The 22729-nt window shown below is 39.7% G+C and overlaps 2 protein-coding genes across 5 annotated transcripts; both read left to right on the top strand.

Annotated features, from left to right (window-relative positions):
• The first annotated feature begins 2785 nt into the window (after positions 1–2785).
• On the top strand, positions 2786–15990 carry LOC143884380 (BED zinc finger and hAT dimerization domain-containing protein). Of its 3 annotated transcripts, none has more exons than XM_077387911.1 (6): positions 2786–3173; positions 3248–3298; positions 9646–9718; positions 12710–12931; positions 13878–14740; positions 14848–15990. In XM_077387911.1, exons 2-6 carry the CDS (start codon positions 3287–3289, stop codon positions 15757–15759), a joined length of 2082 nt encoding a protein of 693 aa, XP_077244026.1. In that variant the 5' UTR covers positions 2786–3173; positions 3248–3286; the 3' UTR covers positions 15760–15990. The 3 variants fall into 3 exon arrangements, with proteins under 3 accessions (XP_077244026.1, XP_077244024.1, XP_077244025.1); XM_077387909.1 differs by lacking the exon at positions 2786–3173 and adding an exon at positions 11453–11680 and having other exon boundaries at positions 3250–3298; XM_077387910.1 differs by lacking the exons at positions 2786–3173; positions 3248–3298; positions 9646–9718 and adding exons at positions 10268–11364; positions 11453–11680.
• A 2573-nt stretch (positions 15991–18563) lies between these two features.
• On the top strand, positions 18564–20284 carry LOC143883000 (Cytochrome b561/ferric reductase transmembrane protein family). 2 transcript variants are annotated; one of them, XM_077386372.1, is made up of 4 exons: positions 18564–18825; positions 18916–18967; positions 19256–19383; positions 19813–20284. In XM_077386372.1, the coding sequence occupies exons 1-4, from the start codon at positions 18682–18684 to the stop codon at positions 20152–20154; spliced, it is 666 nt and encodes a 221-aa protein (XP_077242487.1). In that variant the 5' UTR covers positions 18564–18681; the 3' UTR covers positions 20155–20284. The 2 variants fall into 2 exon arrangements, with proteins under 2 accessions (XP_077242487.1, XP_077242486.1); XM_077386371.1 differs by having other exon boundaries at positions 19187–19383.
• The last annotated feature ends 2445 nt before the right edge of the window (positions 20285–22729 follow it).

Below are 22729 nucleotides of genomic sequence, written 5' to 3'. Positions count from 1 at the left end.
ACCCTGGATACAAATTTAATCGGACCAATCCTTAACAAAACTCATTTTAATCCAACTGGATGACACCCTTGCACCCTAGGTTTTGGAATGCCTTTCCCCACCTTTGCAAAACTAGAGGTATGTCTGACAACCATGAAAAAAAAAATCATGGAATATTTGTTTACCTAGGCCATTATTTGGGAATCATGAAATATGTTTCCATAGAATGAGCAATTTTGAGAGGACACCCGTGAGGAGAGGGTGAGAATTGACAAAAATTGGAAAATATAAATTGCATTTTGAGTGGATTAATTTTTTTCATTGTTTTTCAACCTCTTCTTACCCTCTCCTCACTAACTCCTCAGATCCTTCCCTCTACCGTCTCTCCTCATTGGATAGGCTAATATTCCACGAAAAAATAAAAAATAAAATTTCATGGTTGCCAAACTTTCAAAATTCCTTTTATCACTACAATAGAAATGGTTGACAAAAATACATATGCCAACGTTCTTGAACGCCAGTAATAGCAAGCGGCCCCCCAATGACAAATGCAAGCAAAGTGTAAATTAGTCCTTCCCCCAAGTGTAAATTCCTGACTCTGCCCCTGGCACCACACTTTGCATAATGTAGCCAATAGGGGCGCTCATGAAGGTGATTTTTGCAAGGGCGCCCGTCATTCTATCATTCCTTTTATTTAGAAGGGCCTTTAATTTATGATGATATCCTTCTGAATTAACCACAATTATATCGTTTCTGTCTGATTCACGGAGATTTTCTATAAATTTTTTTTTACCAACAAGCATCGTTTTAGGGTTCCTCCAAGAAAATCTAAACCGTTGATATTTAAAACCCTTAATCTTAGGAATGGGGATGTTCATTCTTGATGGACTAGGACGACGTGGGGTTGCATAGCGGGTTCACAACTTCAAGGTTTTTAGTAGACGCTAATTATGCACGTGCTAATATCTATATGGAGCCTCGTTTAAATGTGTAGAAAGGAGGGAGAGAGAAAGAGGAAAGAGCGCAAAATCCAAGCCATGTTGGTTGAGTCGGGACTTGAGAGATAGCGCCGCGACCAAGAAAGGCTCGGACGGCTGGCTCCTGTGGGTGCGCCTTTTCTGCTTTTTCACGTCGCTTTCGCGGCTCCATTTACATATCATCGACTCCACCCACTCAACTACATCAGCAAATAAGGAAATTTAAAAAGAGACAAAAAAATGGCGATGAGAAATTCTCACCCCCCCTGTTGGATGATTCGCACCCCTCTTCACTTGAGCTGTGGGCCTATGGCTGACTTTAACGCTTTTTAATGTGTAAAAGGGGTCCTACAGGATAAAGAGAGTTGTGACTCGCATCTACAGCTCTTTACCGCTCCTGTTTGGCTTGAAGAGACCATGTTGGATTCTAGCCGTTGAATTTTAACCATCTATTTGAAGCACAAATATACACGCTAAACTCCCAAAATAATCTAAGGAAACATATGCACTTAGGCCCTCTTCGTTTGGGATTGTGGCAGCTGATTATGATTATTGGACTCAAAACTAAACGTAATTTTGAGTCGAATAATCACAATCGGCTGCGACAATTTCAAAGGAACAAGGACTTAGCTATCCTTTCATTATTTGTCTATCTTATTTAGAAAATAAGTTTATATATGTACAGGCACACGCGTGTTGTAAATAGAAAAAAAAAAAAAAGTGTTACAGGATGCCTTTCCCATTTTTTTTAAATTCTACCATACATAGGTTTTTAATTGACCCCGACCCAAGACCGCCTCTTATTTATGAATCATGATTACAAATTTTCATTTTTTGGAAGAATGAATTTTCTTTTCTAGGCCACCACAAGATTATAGGATTCTTTGATCTTGTACCGAATGGATGATAACAGCCTATTGATTCAAAATTCAAATGGATTGTCTGAGACATTTTTCCCAAAAATAAAAGTGTTCGAACTTCGATATTCGAAAGCCTTTAATCGAGTGGTAAGGGTGCAATTTGGGTTGTGTTGGGTTGAGCTTTTGCTAAAAAAAAATGAGTTGGAGTAGACCCAAACGCGATCTGATTTTATGATAAAGTCTCAACCGAAATTCCCAAAAGTAGACTTGAATTGCACCCCTATCAATGGGTTATGGGTATGATGTTAGTTTGGTGTGAGACTAGTCAAGCATCTACAATTGGTAGTTCACGTGGATGACTTCTAGTCATAAATCAGACGGATTGAACGTTCAACCATCTGATTAATAGTTCCAAAATGGCTCTCCTAATAGAGCTAAGTGTACTAGAATGGGATAAAATTAGCGAAAAAATATATGTACTTCAAAACATGGTGGATTAGTGTAAGAGAATATTAGATCTGACCCATTGGATCTAGAGTTGAATTATGGTGGATAGTTTAGATCAGGATCATCATTCTTATGCTTCTCTTTATCTTTTATCATGTTCATCAGCATGTACTTATATAAGTGCTGATTATTGCTAATGAAGATTAATCAAATCTTTAATCTTATCAAATAGAGTAGGAGGAGTGGGAGGCACATCCTCTTACAAGAAATAGAAGATACAGCTAACGAACGGCTTGTATTGGCTGGACTCCACCGATAAGTTCCGAGCCCAAGTACAGATCCTAGCCGGGAATGAGATTCCAGCAACAAAAAAACCCAAAAAGTCGATGATAAATTCGCACCCGCTGCAGGATGATTCGCACCACTGGAAGGTTAGAGTATGTGGCGAACTTTAACCCTTTTTACAGGCGGGTGCGAATTTATCATCTCCCCCCCCCCCCCCCCCCCAAAAAAAAAAGAAAGGAAAAAGCAAAACGTGGTCTCCAAGCCGTCGAAAAGGCGTCAAAAAACGCATGTTAGGCGTCGCGGCTCCTGCTAAAAGGCGTCGACTTCACGAAAAAAAAACTCATCTCTCTCTGTACCTGCTCTCTCTCTCTCGCCTCGCCCTCATCTCTCTCGCTCGGCTCAGATCCGGCTCCGATCCAGCTCCGATCCGGCTCCAATTCCTCCCTGCAACTCCCCTCTCTCGCTCTCCTCTTCCCTCCAATTTCCTTACAATTTCCACCATTTCTCCATCTTCTCTTCCTCTCTCAATTCAATTGAATGTTCCTCGCCGCCGTTCTCCGATCAATTTCCGGCGACTCGATCCGGCGCCGGAAGAAGGCAAAGAAACCCTAAAAAGCGTCTCTCAGTGAGTTTTCTCTCTTGCCGAAACCCTAATTTCCGTTTTTTTGCATGTCTCTCTGATTTCCTCGCGTTTTTCAGATCGTGTTTTCAACTTGTTGACGCCTGCCTCCGGTTCTGATGCGTTTTGAGGTAAAAATCGGCAACTAATTTTTCTTCCTTCAAAATTTGCCTGGACTTTTTTTTAAACATTCTTGTAGTGAATAAATAAAGGTCGATGCTTTGATTAGTTTTTGAGACAGTAAATTTTAATATGTAAAGTTGTTTTGATTTTTAGTATCAAATGCATGATTTGAGTGGTTTGTTCATAGTTACTTGTCAAACTGAGGAGAAATATAAACAGTTTATGATGTTGCGAGTCATCGGCCAATTCCTCGGTCTCGATGAGTTCAATTATGATACCAGATAGATCAATGAAGGAGAAATGGAAGAGGAATTAGTTTTATTCATATATGAGGTGTATAATTAGCAGTGGCATTGGTTGTCCTTCTTATATGTGCTATGTAGATCAATCTTGATGTAGATTAATCTTGATTTTAGTCGATGTATGCTGTTGGACCTTAAATTAGGTGTTGGATTGGCATATGTAGAATGTTTGTTTGTAATCATACTGAAGTTTGGACTCTGAAGCATTCACTGTGTGATTTTTTTATTTGATGACATAGGGTATCCCCATCCCATTTTTAGGGCGGGACTAATCCCTATGGATGCACGCAATCATGCGTGAACAACTGTGTGATTGTTCTCGTGTACAATCGAGTTTTCTGTAATCACTGTGAAGCTTAGAGGCCAGATCCTGCCACTAGCATGCGTTCCCTAGTCTGCTTCAAAGTTCAAACCATGAACATGAAGAGTACCAACTTTTACTCTGATGTGCTCTGGCTCCCATGCCCATTCCCGCCTCCTCCGGTCCTACCTTAGAAGCTTTAAAGTTGGTACGAGTCACAGTTTCTGTAGGGCCCATCAAGAATCAACGAGGCATTTGTATGTTGAAATAAAGCGTACATGGAGGAGGAAGGAAGCTTTTGGGCGTCGTTAGAGGGAACTGTGCAGGTGAAGAGTGTGAAACTGTGTATTAACACCAAGGAGAACAATGTCGACATCTGTTGGGAATCGACAATGAGTGAAGACTGTCACAGACTCACAGTAGCTAATATGGCCAATGAGTTTACTAATTGTTACACTCTTCGGGATGATTTCTTTGACAGGGACTACGATTTTTGTTTTGTTGTTTCTGGGAGCTTGATGTCTGCTTTTGGTTATTTTTCTTTGTTTGGAAATTTTGACGGGCTTCAACCGATCTGATCATGCACGAAAATACTGGAAAGAAACAAACCGCAAGATGCACACACCGAATTTTACGTGTTCTGGCCAAGATGCCTACATCCACGGTGAGATCCCGATCTTCCACTATGAGAAAGCAAAACTATAAGGATTACAATGGATTCATCCGAAACCTAATAGCCATAACCCTTTCCATCCTTTCTTCTCAACCAAGACCGTACACAAGTACAAAGAGAAAACACCCTCTCTCAATTTTTCACCACATGAAAAATTCCCAAAATTCCCAAGAAGAAACTCTCCCTCTCACCCTCTCACTCTGTCTTTTCCCTCACCACTCCACTCTCTTATGGCCATGTGGTTTCTCACCTTGCTTCTACCTTCTAGAGACTTAAGTTACCCCCCTTCCTCCAAATCCAACTGGGATAATACCAAGGATCCATATCCTACTCCTAGTAAAACTAGGATGGGCCCACTCTACCTGAGTGGAAAACAAGATGCCTATTCCAACATTCTCCACCTTTGGCTTGTTTTCTGGCCACTTGAAGATTTTTCATTGATGTCATGTCTCCACCATTCCGTTGTCACCTCAAACCACCATTGGCCTTTTGAAGCACCGGACGTACACCATTTAGTCAATTCGTTCTCCCGACTCAAACAACACGGCTAATGTTCATGTATAGCTGCCAACCAGTTGACTCACCCGATTAACCTTAGAGAGGGATCTCGATATGTCCTCCCCATCATAGGTTCTGCCATTACTTCACCACCTTATGCATCACAGAAACCATCAGCATGAGCATTTGTACCAGTTGTAAAAGAGACCGTACACAAGTACCTGCAATTCGTGCACCGTTGCAAACCATCCATCGAGATCTTTTTTTTTTTTTTTTTTTTTTTTTTTGAATAGCACCATCCATTGGGATCTTAGGAGCACTAGTTACGATATCCTCAGTCAGAAGATACAACTTTCTGCACTTCTCACATTTCATTTAGACAATGCAACTACATGTGATTTTCATGGGTCCACCTTCAGTCCAACTGGCCAATTGAAATTAGATTCGTACGCACCTTTGGGACATATGTGTCAGTCTCACTACTAAAAGTGCGCACCACTTCATCAAACATTTTTTTAACGGTCCCAACCCATAACGTCACAAGTGGATCCGTCACCTAATGACACAACACCTGCCTTTCTGTGTTGGAACTTATCAAAATAATCACGCTCAGAGAAAATATAAATAGAATAGCTGGAATCTAATAACCACTCATTGGCATGAGATAAAGTGCACGTACCTTTTGAGACTATCAATACATCTCTATCACAATTGTCAAGCTCACCTGCCACTACAAGTGAAGTGTGCTCCCTGAATCACCGTTAGCCCACTGAGGACAATTTCGCTTCGCATGACCATATTCTTTGCAACGATTACATTGCACTCCCTTTCTACCGATCATGGATCTTGACCTATCTTTACTTGATCCCTTGTTAGATGACACTTGTCTTTGATTTCCACCATGAACAATCTATCCATGCTATTGACTTGTATCAAGAAAAGGTTTCTTTCGCATCTCATTAGATTAGAGCGATGTCGTGACCTCTTCTAACTTTATTGTATCCTTACTATATAATAGAGTAGTCACTAGGTTGTCGTACGAATCTGGGAGCGAGGTTAGAAGCATAAGGGACTTGCCTTCTTCCTTCATCTTTTCATCAACCTTGTGGAGCTGATCCATAAGCCCGTTGTACACAGTTATTTGTTCTAAAAGATTTCTGCCTTCTTGCATCTTCAACTTGTACAACTGCAGCTTCAAATACAGTTTGTTGGCCAAGCTTTTCGACATATAAAGCTTCTCCAACTTCTCCCATAATGTGGGCACTTAAGCACTGATTCTTCTAGGGGTGGTTATTCGGTTAAAACCGAACCGAATAGACCGAAATTTGGAAACCGAAATAATTTCGGTTCCAAATTTCGGTAACCGAAACCGAACCGAAATTTGCCAAAAACCGAACCGAAACCGAACCGAAATTTTATTCGGTTATTCGGTTATAACCGAATAACCGAATTGTGGGAGAAAAGAGGGGAAAAAAATCAAAATCTCGGTTTGGATCGGAGGGCTAGGATCATCCGATCGAAATGATTTTTTGAGCATAACCTAATTAAGTTGTGATCAATCAAATGGACGGTTTTGATCATCCTACGGAGTACACATATAGCACTTTTTTTTGGGAAAAAATGGTTTTCATCCATTATTTCGGTTAACCGAATTTTTTTTTTATAAAACCGAAACCGAAACCGAATAACCGAATTTCCGAAAAAAAAAACCGAAACCGAACCGAAAAGAAAAAAACCGAACCGAATTGGCTGATTCGGTTCGGTTCGGTTCGGTTATTCGGTTTTAACCGAATAATGCTCACCCCTAGATTCTTCTTCCTTAACGTTGAACATAACATTATCCACTAGACCCAGTCAAATTTTGCGATCTGCCTTCTACTCATTGTGTTCCCACTTGGCATTCATAATCTTCTTCGGCTTCTCATCATTTCCCTTCAAGGCCTTAGACAAACATTGTTGAACGATGATGTCTTTTACCCTCATCTGCTATAAGGTGAAACTACCCTTTCCGTCAAACTTATCGATATTGAGCTGGGTAGAACTCAACTTTACGGCTAATTCAGATTACCCCACACCTCTAAACAATATTCTATAAATTTGGTCGTTCCACACAAGGTGGAAAACCTGGAAAAGACGAGTAAGAATCCCTCTTTCCCCATACCGATCACGCTAGTCAATCCTAGATTGATACAGTAACCATCCAAAATGATAGAATGTTTAGATAATAAATATCTTGGTACGAAGCTCCACCTCGAATGCGAATCTTTCGAACAATCTTTCTACCAATGAATAATCTTTCTACCTCTGATATTCTCCTCTGGTGATCACTCTAAGGGCAATCTAACCACTACACCCATGATCGCTTCAACTGTGGCTCTGATACCACTTGTTGAGAAATCCGACGGGTGAAAGCCAATCGAACCAAACACAAAATAGTAGAAAGCAACATACCACAAGATGGACACACCAACTTTTTACGTGGTTGGGCCAAGATGCCTACATCCACAGGTGAGATCACAATCTTCCACTATGAGAAAGAAAGAATACAAGAGTTACAACGGATTATCCACTATGAGAAAGAAAGAATACAAGAATTACAACGGATTAACCCGAAACGTAGAAACTGTAACCCTTTACATCCCTTCTTCTCAACCAAGACCGTACACATTTACGGAGAGAGAAGACCATCTCTCAATTTCTCGCCACATGAGAAATTCCCTGGAAGGAAAGGTGCAAGAGAAAAGAAGTAATAGAGGATCAAGATGAGGGGTGAAAAGACCAGACGAGGAGAAAGGGAAGGAAGTGTGTTCTTGTGTTGGAAATTCCACCAACCCACAAACAGTTTTATTAACTTGCACAAGGGGGAAAACCCAAAGAGGGCCTACACTTAAGTCACTTAAGTGAACTTAAGTGATATTAACATAACACAATAAAAAAAATCTCCAAATTGACATTTTTACAAGTATAACCCCACAAAATGTTAAATAAACTTACGCATTAGCTCACACATTGATAGGCCTCATTATTTCTTTTTTTTTGAATGGTAAGGCCTCATTAATTCTTCACATCAGCCATTGAGTTCTTGCACTTTATGTTAAGCTAACCAATGTTGTTTAATTAGTTATCTCAATAACAATTGCACAATTGGCCGGAGTTCGTGGTTATATTAGACCAATGACCATGCGGTGGGTAAGCTACTTCACTAAAGTTAAAATCTGCATATCCAAGGAATCGTGCACCATACCCAATCTGTAAAAGTCAAATTGCCTCATGTACAAGAATTACTAATATCCCTTTTATTTTTCTTCAGCACATATGAGTGCCCAAAGTGTATATCTTTTTTGTTTTCTTCCATCCGTGAGGTTCGCTGCGGGTCTTCTAGTGCTCTTTTCTCATGAAAGATGGATGGTTCTGCCTTCTCTTTTTCTGTATGGATGGAGATCCTGCCGCCCTTTGTAGGTGCTGTGTGAGCACGAGGACCCTGAACCTCTGTTGTGGATGGGGATGAAGATCCCAACACATGTCTATGGTTTGCCTCTGTTTGCCACAATTAATGCATTTCAGCTTGTCTTTCGTGCTACCTCTGTTGGCTCCTTTGCAAGAGCTCACACAACATCTACACATAGGTTCATTACTTTTGCCAAAAGAAAGGCACAACCAAAACAATAACATGGAACAGTTCACTGATGATGGTAGTTAAGAGAGGGCAGTGACTAGTGACTGAAGGTGTGAAACATTAGAAAATAAAAGAATAAAGTATAACAGTCCACTAATGGTAGAAGTTGAGGAGGATGTATAACTTGAGATTCAGAAAGACGTGCACTCTTTTGGAGTTTGACTCCCTTGTTGGATATCACATCGGTCACTTTGTTAGCCCTTCTGTTTTACATGATAAATTTATTTTTTTTGGTTTTTTGTGGACTTCTTTTCTTGAAAGGATGGCATCCAACCATTGAGTTCTTGCACTTCACACTAAGCCAAGGGTTAAGTTATCTCAATAATAATTTTGCAATCATCTGGAGTTTGTGATTATATTAGACGATGTGGTGGAAAGTCTGCTTCACTAAAGTTTAAATCTGCATATCCAAGGAATCATGCACCCGGTCCAATCTGGTAAAGCTTGAATTACCTCATGTAAGAGAATTATTACTTCCTTTTTTTTTCTCCTTCAGTACATATGAGAGCCACTGGGCCCAACTGAGAGTCAAAACTAATTGTTGGTTTGGGAATAGAGTGTGGCATGGATGTTGTGTCATATCTTTTTGTTGTATGTTTCTTGAGCATTGAAGTCTTTCTTTCTTCTAATATGTATTTCCCAATATTGGAGTAATTTTCTTAAAGATTTGAATTTTGGAGGGAAGGTATTATTTAATTTAGTATCCATATACATTGCTGTTCAATAAAGGTGGAGCATGCCCCCATCACACTGCCGATTTTTTGAAATGCGTGAAATTAATTCATGAGTTATATAAACAAAACAAATAAGGTTTCTTTTTTCGATTTTAGAGTTGCCTTCATGCTTTACTTAAGCTATCACATATTTATTGAAGGTTTTTCTTATGAAAAATATTGGATTGTCAGGCTGGAACCTTCGGTGACAAAACTGGGAACATGATGGATTGGCATGTTAATAATCCGTACAAAAGCATGAAAGGTAATTGGCACTTGTATCTTGCATACATTTATGCTGTCCAAAAACATGTGAAGTTGGCTTTACATTGTACATGGGATTGGACAGTGATCCTAATTAGAGAAGTTTGTTTCACTTATTGGCTTGTATCTCTTTTGAAGCATGGTATACTACCTTTTAAGTTTGAGCATTATAGGATACCAAGTTACCAACTACACTTGATCATACTTATATCGAAGAGTTCTCCGTGGAGACTTTATTGGATGTTTTCGCCTCAACTCTTGCGATTGTTGCATCAGGGTGGTCTATATACTTTTCCTCTCTCTCTCTCTCTATAAATTTGTATACACACACACACACATACATGCATACGCATTTTATACTATATATACACATATATTTATATATATCGCAATTGATGTTTTCATCTAGTTCATTTTTCAATTGTCATGAGATCCTGTTACATATAGTTAGTTTGTGATATTAGTTCTTTACTTATTGTTGTTACATATTTTCTTGTTTAGAAATTTAGTTTGATTTACAGACATCACTTAACATAGAGTATCCCAACATTATTGGATACTGTAACTATATTTGCTGATCTCAGCCTTAGTTCCTTTTTAGGTATCTTAATAAATTGATCTTTTCAAAATATTAAAATAAAAAAATGTGGATTGCCCACAATAGCGTTTTATGAGGGCACCGTTTGCCCGAATCTCCAGAATGGTAAGATATTTCTAAAGCTATGCAAAACCGGACATGATCATGGTTAGGTGTTGTGACTTGCTCAGTGCCATCAAACTAAACTTCAGCATGAGTTTTAATAGAAACCTGTGGGGCCGACCAGGTTTAGTAGGGTATTAAAATGATATTGAACTTGTTAAGGCTTACTCCATTCCGATATGCATTAAGAAACTCCAACAAAGTGGTCGTGTGTGCTTTACGTTTTTTTTTTTTTTAAAGGTAACGGTAATTTCATTAATAAGCAACACAGGGGACAAGGTGTCCCGCTGCATTACATCCCAAAAACCAACACCTTACATCAAAGATACAACAGAACCGAGTAATACAATCGGAAAAAGCCCTCATGGCCTGCTGCTCGACTGATTGAATAACATGACAGCAATTTCCTCATGATCCACCCCCACCTTTGCCAACTCATCTGCCATGGTATTCACAGTCCTTCTCTTATGCGAGAGTTGAGGATGGAGTAGTCGAACAAGGTCGCATATAGCGTCTAGGGTGACATGTTGATGCCACGGCCCACTGCTTCGGTTCAGAGCCCAAGCGATGGTATTAGAAGAATCACCTTCAACTATCAATGGACCTAAGTTATGTTTTTTATACCATTGAAGCCCAAAAAGTAATGCCTTTGCTTCTGCCTCGTTAGCATCGCATATGCCCGGCTGCCCCGAGAATGACATGATAGCACGACCATCGGAATCGCAAATAACCCCACTGACTCCTGCCCTTCCCGGATTCCCGAAAACACTGCTGTCAAAATTCAGTTTGAAGCACCCATCTGGTGGTGGCGACCATCTAGGCATCTCCCTCATGGATCCCTTTTTCTCAGTGATAACCGTTGTCCAGTTCCTTAAAATTGTTCCCACCAAACATGGGAGTCCAGCCTTGGCCCTTAGCCCAAGCAATTATGGCAAGTTTGATATCAAGTAATGCTTACTGCCATGTTCTCACCTTTCTCTGAAATATTTGAAAATTTCGTGTGTGCTTTACTTTATGGACTTTCATATATTGCAGGAGTGGACGACCCACTCTGAATGGAGGGGACTCTTCCAATTTGATGGGGTTCACATTAAAGTCGAGCTCTATGCATTAACAAATACAACCTTGGAAATATGAGTCTTTCCATAGAGAGTCTCGAACACCTTCAAAGAAGTGTGAATGGAGTGGCAGATTCATCATGCCGAGTGGAGGTTGATATGACTGAGCTTCATGTAGAAAGTGCCCCCTATAATTTGGGTCAAGGTACAAGTTGAATCCATTCGTGACATGATTTGATCAAATGTATTTGATCTATTCCGGATTGGTACACATACCAGTCAAGTGAATCTTGTTCTGATGGGTCATAAAAGCAATCATCTTATGGTATTTTTTGTTGTATGCAATGTTTGAAAATAAGAATCGAACTGTAAATTGTAATAGGAGTCGAATAATAAATCGTAAGATTCATTCAGATGAATCAGATCTCTCTCTCTCTCTCTCTCTCTCTCTACACACAGACACACACACGCACACATATATAAGATAAAAAATTATAAATAATTTAGAGAAAAAGAAATTGTCAATTATTCATTTTTCATCCAAATCCATTAATTTAGAAACTACTATGATTGATTATTCAATATCATAATACAAATTGTTTGCTAACAAGCTTATTACATACTAATTATCTTTTTCTCATCCTAACCCATGCATATTGGGCAATAATCTTATAATTTTCAAACTAATATAGGCACAAGATCACCATTCAAATATATATATATATATATATATATATATATATATATATATATATATATATATATATATATATAGAGAGAGAGAGAGAGAGAGAGAGAGAGAGAGAGAGAGATCAATTCTCATTCTCAAAGTCTCAAACATCATATGAAAAATATTAACTATAAAAAAGTAGTAAGTTGTCGATGTCCTCGTTATAGTTGTCTCCCTCCTCGATCTAAGTTATGCCTTGCCCATAAAAAAAAATAATCCTCAACTTTGCTCTTTTGCTCTTCTAATGCTCATAAATCGTAATGCTATGTATGTTCCCAACAAATTGTTGTAAATTATGTGTGTATGCATACGCATATATATTTTATACTAAACAGACATAATTGCTAGGGACAAATGAATAGGAATCTCATATAAACAAAGGTCTGTGCCTGTTATTGATTTATTTAATAACTTTGGATGGCCGCTTTTGAGAATGTGGATATTTCATTTTTCCTTGTTTGCTTTGTCATATTTGCATTTGATTTTAGTTTGTTGCTTGAGCAGAGATGGAACCCAAAACTATGATGGACATGGCACTCATACCAACCATGGATCCAATAGATATTGCGTTAGGTTCTTCAGAAAAAGGGAATGCTGTTCCTGCACCAAAGCCAAGAAAGAAATCAATGACATCCTTGTATCTCAAGTTCTTTGAAACCGCTCCTGATGGGAAGAGTCGAAAGTGCAAGTTCTGCAAGCAAAACTATTCCATTGCAACTGCCACTGGTAATTACTATCAATCACATTTCCTGATATAGAAGCATTTGTGTGTTCATGTGCACGTCTAATCCCCCCCCTCTCCTCCTCCTCCTCCTCCTCCTCCTCCTCCTCTCTCTCTCTCTCTCTCTCTCTCTCTCTCTCTCTCTCTCTCTCTCTCTCTCTCTCTCTCCTCCTCCTCTCTCTCTCTCTCTCTCTCTCTCTCTCTCTCACACACACACACACGCACGCACGCACGCACGCACGCACGCTGCGTGCACTCCATATGGAAATCACCCCATCATTGGGGCCAATGAGTTTGCATGTTTTTAATTGAAAAATGTTACGGTTTCCATATGTGATGAAAGCTCTCTCTCTTTTCACCCTCTTTATACACACATGCAGTTCCACGAATGAGAAGAATCCCTTTGGGCACGGGGTGAGAAAAAACACTTTTCCATTCATAGTTACCATGATTGAGGAGCATCCCCTTTGTGCACAGGATGAGAAAAATTCTCCCGCTTCAAAATGATAAAATACTCTATCAAGTTACAAATATTTTTGTCATTAGAAATACACATGATTGTGAAAAGAAATGGGCATTTTGGAGTAGCTTTTCTTCTCCAATTTGAAATCAGCAGGTTGTCAAGCAACCATGTTTATTAAATATTCAGCAGCACCCCTGCTTCCCGCTCATTCTAGCTGATTCAGTATTTTAAAAGGCCTGCAGTTCTAGTACTCTTTTGGTTTATTTGTTAAGCAGGGTCATTAAAAGCAAATATGATTTTCTTGTATGTAAATGAACTGAGTTATTTTGCCACTGAAGAAAAGGAAGGGATGTTATAAAGAAATTCAATAGTAACACTTGAAGTAGGGATCAATCATTATCTAATATTATTTCCCATTTCACATAGAATGGAATGTTTTGGTAGCCACTACTTACTTTTGTTAATTTTTACTTTGACGTTCTTTGAAGGAAATCTGGGCAGACACCTTAACCATCGACATCCTGGATATGATCGCCAACAAGGGGATGCTGACATGCAGGTATCACAGCCATCCGTTTCTGTAAGCAAGAAGCCTCAACTTCAAGTAAAATCAGTTTCTGTGGATTTTGACCATCTGAACTGGTTGCTGCTGAGGTGGCTCATTGGATCCTCTCTTCCTATCTCCATCTTTGAGGATGAGGGCCTATCAAATTGCTTCAAGTTTCTCAATCCCTCTGTCAAGTTGTGGCCCAGAGAAAGGGTCCAAGCAATCATTCTTGAGGTTTTCAAAAGCATGGTGGAGGACGTAAAGACATCTCTGGAACAGGTGAATTCTAGGGTATCTATCACACTTGATTTCTGGACTTCCTACGAGAAAGTCAGCTATATGAGCATCACGGGCCACTGGATCGATGAGAACTGGTCCTCGCACAAGGTTCTTCTTGATATTTCTCATGTACCTTATGGGGGCGCTGAGATCTATCAGACCCTATTGAAGGTACTCAAGATGTTTAATATTGACAAAAAAATCCTTTCCTGTACTTATGATAACAGTCAGAGTGCAATACATTCCGGTCACAACTTGAAGGAGGATTTGGATGGACGGAAGGTGCCTTTCTGCTATATCCCTTGTGCTGCCCGCGCTTTGAACCTCATCATAGAGGATGGTTTGAAAACAGTAAAACCGGCAATATCTAAGGTCCGGGAATTTGTTCTTGAGATGAATGCCTCTTTGGAGATAACACATGATTTCAAGCAATTGACAACTGGCTATCAAGATGTTTGGAAGTTACCGCTAGATGCATCAACACGTTGGAGTGGCGAGTACACAATGCTTGACATTGTACGCAAGGTATTACTTATTTGAAGAGTGGGCTCCTACTGAGTGCTAAGTTTTTTTTACCATTTGTAAAACCATTTTTTTTATCATGAGCTCCTGAATTGATATTTGTTATGCAGGCTCCTAGTGTTATAGAAACTGTTATGCGGAAGCACGAGGAGAATCTGGGAACAAGGTATATGTTGAACCATACAGAGAAGAATGTGATGAATATCGTTCACGTGTTTCTAGAGCCGTTCTATAAAACAACAAACAATCTCTGCACGAGCAAATCCCCCACGATTGGCCTGGTTCTCTTTTTCATGGACCATGTCATCGAAATGATTAGTACGTGCACCGAGGGTCGCGGTAGCCCTGATTGGCTCAAGGCCGCTGCTGGCGAGATGGCCAAGAAAGCTTGGAGTTACAGCACCCAAGTACATAATCTATTCACTTATATGTCTGCAATCCTTGATCCGAGAATCAAAGGGGATCTTCTTCCAGAGAATCTCAACTCGGAGAGCAATCTAGAGGAAGCCAGGAATCATTTTGTAAGGAATTACTCGACCAGCCATTTCCCATCGATTGGTAATGGATATAGTGCTCAGGATAGTGAAGAAGGTAGTAGTGTGTCATTTGCGGAGGAGATTGCTCGAAAGAGGCGGAGGGTGAGCATGGGGACCACCATGGACGAGCTCTCCCAGTATCTATCAGAGCCTCCGGCACCTATCGCGACCGATGTTTTAGAATGGTGGAAGGTGAACAGTACACGCTATCCACGACTCTCTGTCATGGCTCGAGATTACTTAGCCATCCAGGCCACTTCTGTGGCCCCCGACGAGCTATTCTCGAGCAAAGGTGATGAAATAGACAAGCAAAGGAAGTGTTTGTACCATAGCAACGCTCAAGCCGTGTTGTGCATTCGGTCGTGGACTCAGAGTGGATACAAATTCAAGTTCCGGTCAACTGAAATTGACTTTGAGAAGTTGCTCGAGTCTTCTGCTTCCGTACCTGATGGTACTATTGTAGGTTTTGAAAGGAGATTAAAATGAGAAAGAGAACCTAGGCATGAGAATGTATGTAAAAACTTGTAACCTTGTTAGAATGAGAATGTTGACTGCCGACTCTAGACTAGGGGCCAGAGTCAGTGTATTACATAAATCATCATTCAGGCCATGTTAATCTAGTACTTTCCTGTTTTCACAGGTTCTATTTGTATTTTGTAACTGAAAAAAATAGAAAAGGAATGTAGCTCCTCTTTGTCATGAGGATTTTTCTCTCTTCCTCTTTATTGTTACAGACAGAAGGTTTTGTTTTGTTTTTTGAGTGAATGGTACACAGAAGGTTACGTTGTACAGATGCCAGATCAGAAAAGGCGGTAAACACACTGTTGCCAAGGTGCTTTCTCTTTGAAGTGTTATGTCTCGTGTTTGTTTCATTTGTATTATATTTCTATTTGATATTTATGTACTCGTACTGATGTTCACAGAAAGATGATCTCCTGCATCGAAGCTCTTTGAACAAAGAACCCATTTGATTTTCAGTTGAAGAACTCGGAGTCGCAGATTATTTTTTAAAGAAACCATAGTTGCCATTTGCCAATGAGCGTGGAGCTGGATTTGAAAGAAAAGAGGAAGTTCAATGAAGTTAGGAAAGCTAAATTGTAATGTAATCATGCATTATTATGTTAATGAAATGATTTTTCATACTTTTAAGATTTGAAGTTCAAATTATCAGTCGATATGACAGTAGCTTCGAATTCAAAGGCTGTTAATTTTGATTCAAAACTATTTAAACAAAGCAAATGTGTGTGTAGCACGATGAGTCATTGATCTGATTCATGGGCATTCCTACAAGCAAATGCTTACTCTACTAGAACTCATGTATTATCCTGCATCTTAACCCATTTTTAATTTGTTTTATTCTATTAGTGATGCGCTAATTCAGGGCCTCATTGGATGCCACCAAAATTAGTTCTTACTTGCAAATAAGATTGTTTTGATTTAATGGTTTTTGCAAATGGATCATTAAGGTAATTAAGGTTACTTTGGATGCCATTAGCTTTATCATTTCTTCAACTATTGTAACCATTGTTTGCAGATAATCATATTTTACTTAAAAATCACTAATCTCATTTTCCAATCCCACTTCACTTGCATCTTCCTTTGGAAAGAAATGTCACCTATGTGTTCATTTTTAAGTTTTTTATCCAATGCTCCTACATAAAAAAAAACTGGTTGTGAAATGGTTTTGCAAAATTTCGTAGACACTCCTAAAATTATATACAAAATAAGACTACGCATTACTGAATTAGGGATTTGCTAGTGTTCATTGCAGAAGGCATTTTACGGACGGCCTGTTGCATGTGAGAGCAGCCAACCGCCCACAGACTCACTTTTCAGCACATTTTGTCTTCTTTCACGAGGTGGCTACTCTCACAATCAGCAGGCCATCAGTGAAATGCCTTCTGCGATGGACGCTAGCAAATCCCTAATTGCACAAATAAATTTTGGGAAATTATATCAGCACAACCTTGTTTTAATAAGGGAAATGATATCCCCGCAGATAAAATTCCCCCCTTTAACGTTATTCGTTAAGTTTTAAAGGCAAAGAAAAATGTTAAAGGGACGGGGGATTTTATCGGTTGGGGAGGGATATCATTTCCCTTTAATAATTGCACAAACGGTTATAACCTTTGACAGCTCTTTAAGTGATAAAAGACAAGAAGAGTTACTGCAAATATGAAAACATGGTTATGCTGACAACATTTCCCTAATTTTTTAGGGGTATCCTAGGAGGCCTTTATTAGTAGTTAATCTGTCACTTTCATCTCTACTATTATGGATTCCATTGGAACATCCCCGTTATTTCACCCAATTCAAGGAGTGATCGTAACCCTTTGATAAAAAACACTTGAATGTTGGCCCCGCTCTTTTTTTGTTTCCAATCATCCATTTTAAAGCCCCTATACCAAAAGGCCCACAATATGGACGGCCTGGATCCTCCAACCTAGATCTAAGCGTAGGGGTCGTGATCACTGACAATAAACGTGCTCTTAAAGAGCAGAAAGTAATATCAGCACAACCATGTTTTGATAATTGCACTGACCCATCTCGTCTTTCTATTATTTAAAGAGCTGTCAAGAGTTATTACAGTTCCCCAGAAGCTCTTACAAACCAATTATAGATGAAAAGACAATCTGCATTTGTTGAATTATTAAAGCATGGCTGTGCTGATATCACTTCCCTTATTCTAATGTAAAACACTAATTTATTTAATTTACCACGTAGATTCCTTGTAGTTGTAAACTTGTAAATTGTAATACACCAGAAATAGGTTTCAAAGCAATCCAATTACAAAACGGCACAGACAAACCAGAAAAAAAAAAAAAAAAAGTAAAGTTGCCACCCAAGTTCCAAGGCAGAATTTGTAAAAGTTCTAGTCTTATAAGTGTCGGTAAGAAGCTACAATCATCCCTAGGCGCACGTTAGCTACATCCACTCAGCTTGGGAACAGGAAGGTAGTTCTGGGACCACCAAAGTTATTGTGTGGGGCCTAGTGTTTCTCAGCACTGAACCCATATCTCAGCGTTTGATTGATCCTAACCGTCTGATCAATGACCTGTACCTGATGAAAGTGAACTGGGGATCGTTTTTGGTCTTAACAGTCTCACTTCCAGGCCGTTGATCAGAAAACTAGGATTGTTTGATTGGTGAGAATTCTAGGTATCATGGTGGGACCACTGGATGAGAGTCTACCATCATCATACACGTGTCATGTATGCAATGTAGATAAGGGCAGACTACCAACATTGGTAGTCAGAGGACTACCAAATTAGGCTTCATTTATATTAAGATAATCCACCCTTTAATTCTGTCTCTCTGAGCAGATGTTAAAGTAATAATTAAAGAGAACAAAAGAATTCTCAACATTCAGTAGATCTACTGCTACTGAATTTCAAAGCATTTCAATTCATGGCCACTGTCTCTTCACTTCCCCTCCTTATCTTTGCCAGAATCTCAGCTCTCACAGTAGCATTCTTAGTCCTCATTTGGGCACTTGTCTTCCAAACAAGCTTTCTCCCACTCTCTTCCTCCCATGAAGATCTTATCTACGCTGTAAGTTCTATTTTTCTTCCCCAAATCCTCACATCCTCTAATCTACATTTCAAAAAACACCCACCCAGAAATCTCTTACCCTTTTTACAGGTCCTACATCCTCTTTTCATGGTAATCGGTTTCATACTTGTCAGTGGAGAAGGTAAATACAAACCCACAACCCTTTTTTTTTACATTCCGTTGAAAATTGGATGTGAATGCTCAGAACCCATTTCTGCAAATGATAAAAGGAGAAAAACCCATGTCCCCTTTTCTCATTTTTTGTTATGTAGGAATTGAAAAAATGAGTGATTTTGAACTGAAAAAGGAAAGACTCATTCTCCTTGTTGCTTCACTGATGCTTCTGGTTTATCTGTGGTAGCTATTTTGGTACATAGATGGGTGCCAGGTTCGAGGAATTTTAAGAAATCTGTGCATCTGTCTCTGCAAGGAATGGCACTTGCATGTGGGGTTTTCGGAGTGTGGACGAAATTCCATGGAAAGAAAGGGATTGTGGCCAATTTCTACAGCTTGCATTCATGGATGGGTTTGATCTGCCTCTTCTTCTTCTCTGCCCAGGTCTGTAGTTCCTCACATTCATTAACAAATTGCTTAGATTGTAAAAATTTTCTACCATTTTGTTTAAAATTCTCTACATCTCCATTTCAAAATAAAAATAAAAATCTAGATGCCCTACATTCCCCTTCTTTATTATGCTTTGGCCTATCCACAGTGGACCCACATCCATGACATCAGCATGGTTTTGGATTGTTCATCCTGTGGGGGTGTAACATCTAGATGCCCTTCTTTCTCTATCTTTCTAACCGCAATGTGCAGGCAACGTAATTTGATTAGAATTTACAAACCAATAAATTAATTTTTGGACATCTCCATGGTGGGACCCACGCAATGATTGTTTCATATCATCCAGCGTGATATGAGCGGGCCCACCACTAGTGTCCTTTTCCCCTCCACCTGACAATTGGGGCTCTTCTCTACTGTGCGCAGTGGGTGGTGGGTTTCATGAGCTTCTGGCACAGGGGTGAGGTGCGCACCATAAGAGTGAGAGTCCTACCATGGCACGTGTTTCTCGGGCTCTACACTTACGGCCTAGCGGTGGCTACTGCTGAGACGGGTCTCCTTGAAAAGCTCACCTTATTACAAACGAAGAGGAATGTGTTGCGACACTCGTCCGAGTCACTCGTCGTCAACAGCCTCGGACTCGGACTCGCCTTGCTCAGCGGCATTGTCATTTTGGCTGCCATTTCTCCTAAGTATCATTCTCATCATTATCATCAGAACCCTAAAAGTAAATTCATCTACTCAGATGGGAAATGGGTGTCTTCTTAGAAGATTTATTTTGTATATAAATCTTGGTTAGTTATGCTTTTGTATGGTGTTCTTTTTTGGCCAAAATAAAGATTTGGAGTGGGCGGGCAATAGCAAGCCCGATGGATCCATTGGGTCCGGTCTACCTAAAGTTTGTTTTGGATAGTATTTCTTGCCTAATAGATTCAATCCGAGTTCAAATCTAGCATCTTATTCAGTCTATAACTCGTAAATCTTTCAAAAAGTCACTTTTTTGGAGCCCATGTGACATGGACTCGGTTCATCACTGGTCTAGGCAACCATAAATCAGACCCATTGCGTACCTTGATCGAATGATCCTACCCCGCGCTCGTTTTAAGATCCACCTTTGATTGTTTTGTCCTGTTATCTTATAGATGGGATGTCCATTTACTCTTGAACAAGGACCAAGTCTGCTAATCTGCAAGATGTAACTGGCGATGAATCAACAATTCGAAGTGCTTTTCTTGCGTATTCTTGATGAACCAGCATTTATATATAGATATAGATGTAGGAGGATTTGTTTGGGAAGTAACCGATTACTTGAATTTCAGGGTAGCAAATATGATCTAGAATTTCTCATACCATAACTCAATGGATTGACGTAATTCTACATGTACATTCCCATAATGATAAAGTAAAAGGAATAATGAATGCACTTTGTTGACATGGTCCCAATGGGCGCGCCCTTGCACCTGATTATGGCAAGGGCGTCCTTCAATTTAGGATTCTTGTGATAATATATGTACTCAATGTAAGCTTTTCCTATCGTTCATTTTTTTCCTTGGAAATTTTTTATTGGAAATTTTTTTATGAAAGGTTTTTATTGGAATTTTCCATAGAAAATATAATTTTCAGCAATTTTTTTAACACATTTTTCAATAAAATTATTCCCACGCCAACCCCCCACGCTCCTTCTCAAGGAAAATTATAAACCTCCTATACTTGTTTTTCCCATGGAATATTATTCTTCATAGAATATTTTTACTGCATAGTATGGGTGGGACCCACCATTTAACATCTCACGATTTGATGGAGTGAGGTCCACCATGTTACACCCATACATAGCATGTGGTGGGGCTCACCATTCTACCGGTGATGTTTTGATGGGCTGGGGTCCACTGTTTCTGCCCAACCCATGCATAAAATGGGCTCCTATTTTACACATCATGTTTTGAAGTGGGGCCCACCATTTACCTCATGCTTTGCAATAGCATGGGCCTGGAATGGTAGTCCCAGAATAAAGTATTTAAATGATGATTTTCAGTCTAAGTGTTTTACTAGCTATCTAATTGGAGGTACTTGCTACTCTATTTATCCTCATATATGGAGGTACTTGACGCATCTAATTGGAGGATGGACTCCTCACGCTCAACATTCTTTTGTTTTTTTTTTCCTCACATGTCACATACCATCCATTCCAATATGCGCCTTCTCGTGCGCATGACAGATTAGGTTATGTACATAGCAATTATTATTTGATCAATGCAAAGATGCAATAATGTCAGGGGGTGTGATTAGGGCTGCAACTCGGGTCGGGCGGGTCGGGTTTTAGAGAACCCAACCTTACCCTAGAAATATCTCGGGTCGGGTTTTTTTCGGAAAACCCATGATTCCCAAACCTGGCCCTACCCATGATAAATCTCGGGTCGGGTTTTTTTCACATTGACGCAATTTTTAAAGGAAAATTCTTGTTTCGCAAGGGAACTCAACTCATAGAAGCAGAAATTACACTCACATTACACTTGAATCAAACAATGATGTAATTACGCTCACATTACACTTGAATCAAACAATGTTGTAATTACAATCAAACAATGCTGAATCAAACACTTGAATGAACTCAACTCATAGAAGCAGAAATTACACTCACACACAATAACAGTGGGTGCGTGTGTTTTTACTTTTAACTTTTAACTAATAATAGAAAAAAATGTACATACTATAACTTATGTAACTCGGGTCGGGCCCCTTCAAACCCGGCTCGACCTGAGATTCATGCGGGCTTTTGAATGCTCAACCCGAAACCCATGAAACCTGAACCCAACCCAGGCTATTTTCCGGTCGGGTCGATGCGGGTCGGGTAAAACCCGGCTCGAGTTGCAGCCCTAGGTGTGATTGGGTTGGGCTTTTTCTTTTCTTTAAACATGATCCGATCCGAGATTGGATTGGGACGGGTGTTTTCTTTTCTTTAAACCCTTCTTCTATTTCTCGATATAAAAGAAAATGCTTTTGTCCTACACACACGAAAGAACGGTTAGAAGACCAACCCGGAGGGGTTCTCCAGGAAGGCCCTCCGATGCTTAAGTCAGTGACAGCAACAGATAAGGAAAACTCAATGGAAATAGTAAGTTTTGGGAATCGTGTTCCTTACCTTTTTTGTTTTACCCCTATTTATAGTGGTTGGGTGTGTTAGGGTTAATCCGTAATTTCCCTTGTGGTATGATTACCATATTACCCTTGAGAGGGTAGCAACGAGCCGTAAATACTGCTTTTTGCAGGGGTCTTTTGTTGACCATGGGGAAATTACTCAAAGACCCTTTTCATACTGTGAGGGCCTCTGACACGTGGAGCTTGC

This window comes from Tasmannia lanceolata, unplaced genomic scaffold (assembly GCF_043159265.1).
Source record: "Tasmannia lanceolata isolate RefF3 unplaced genomic scaffold, GAP_Taslan_0.1 ptg000008l, whole genome shotgun sequence".
NCBI lineage: Eukaryota > Viridiplantae > Streptophyta > Magnoliopsida > Canellales > Winteraceae > Tasmannia > Tasmannia lanceolata.
The sequence above is the reverse complement of the archived record's forward strand: the minus strand, read 5'-3'. Positions and strand labels throughout refer to the sequence as shown.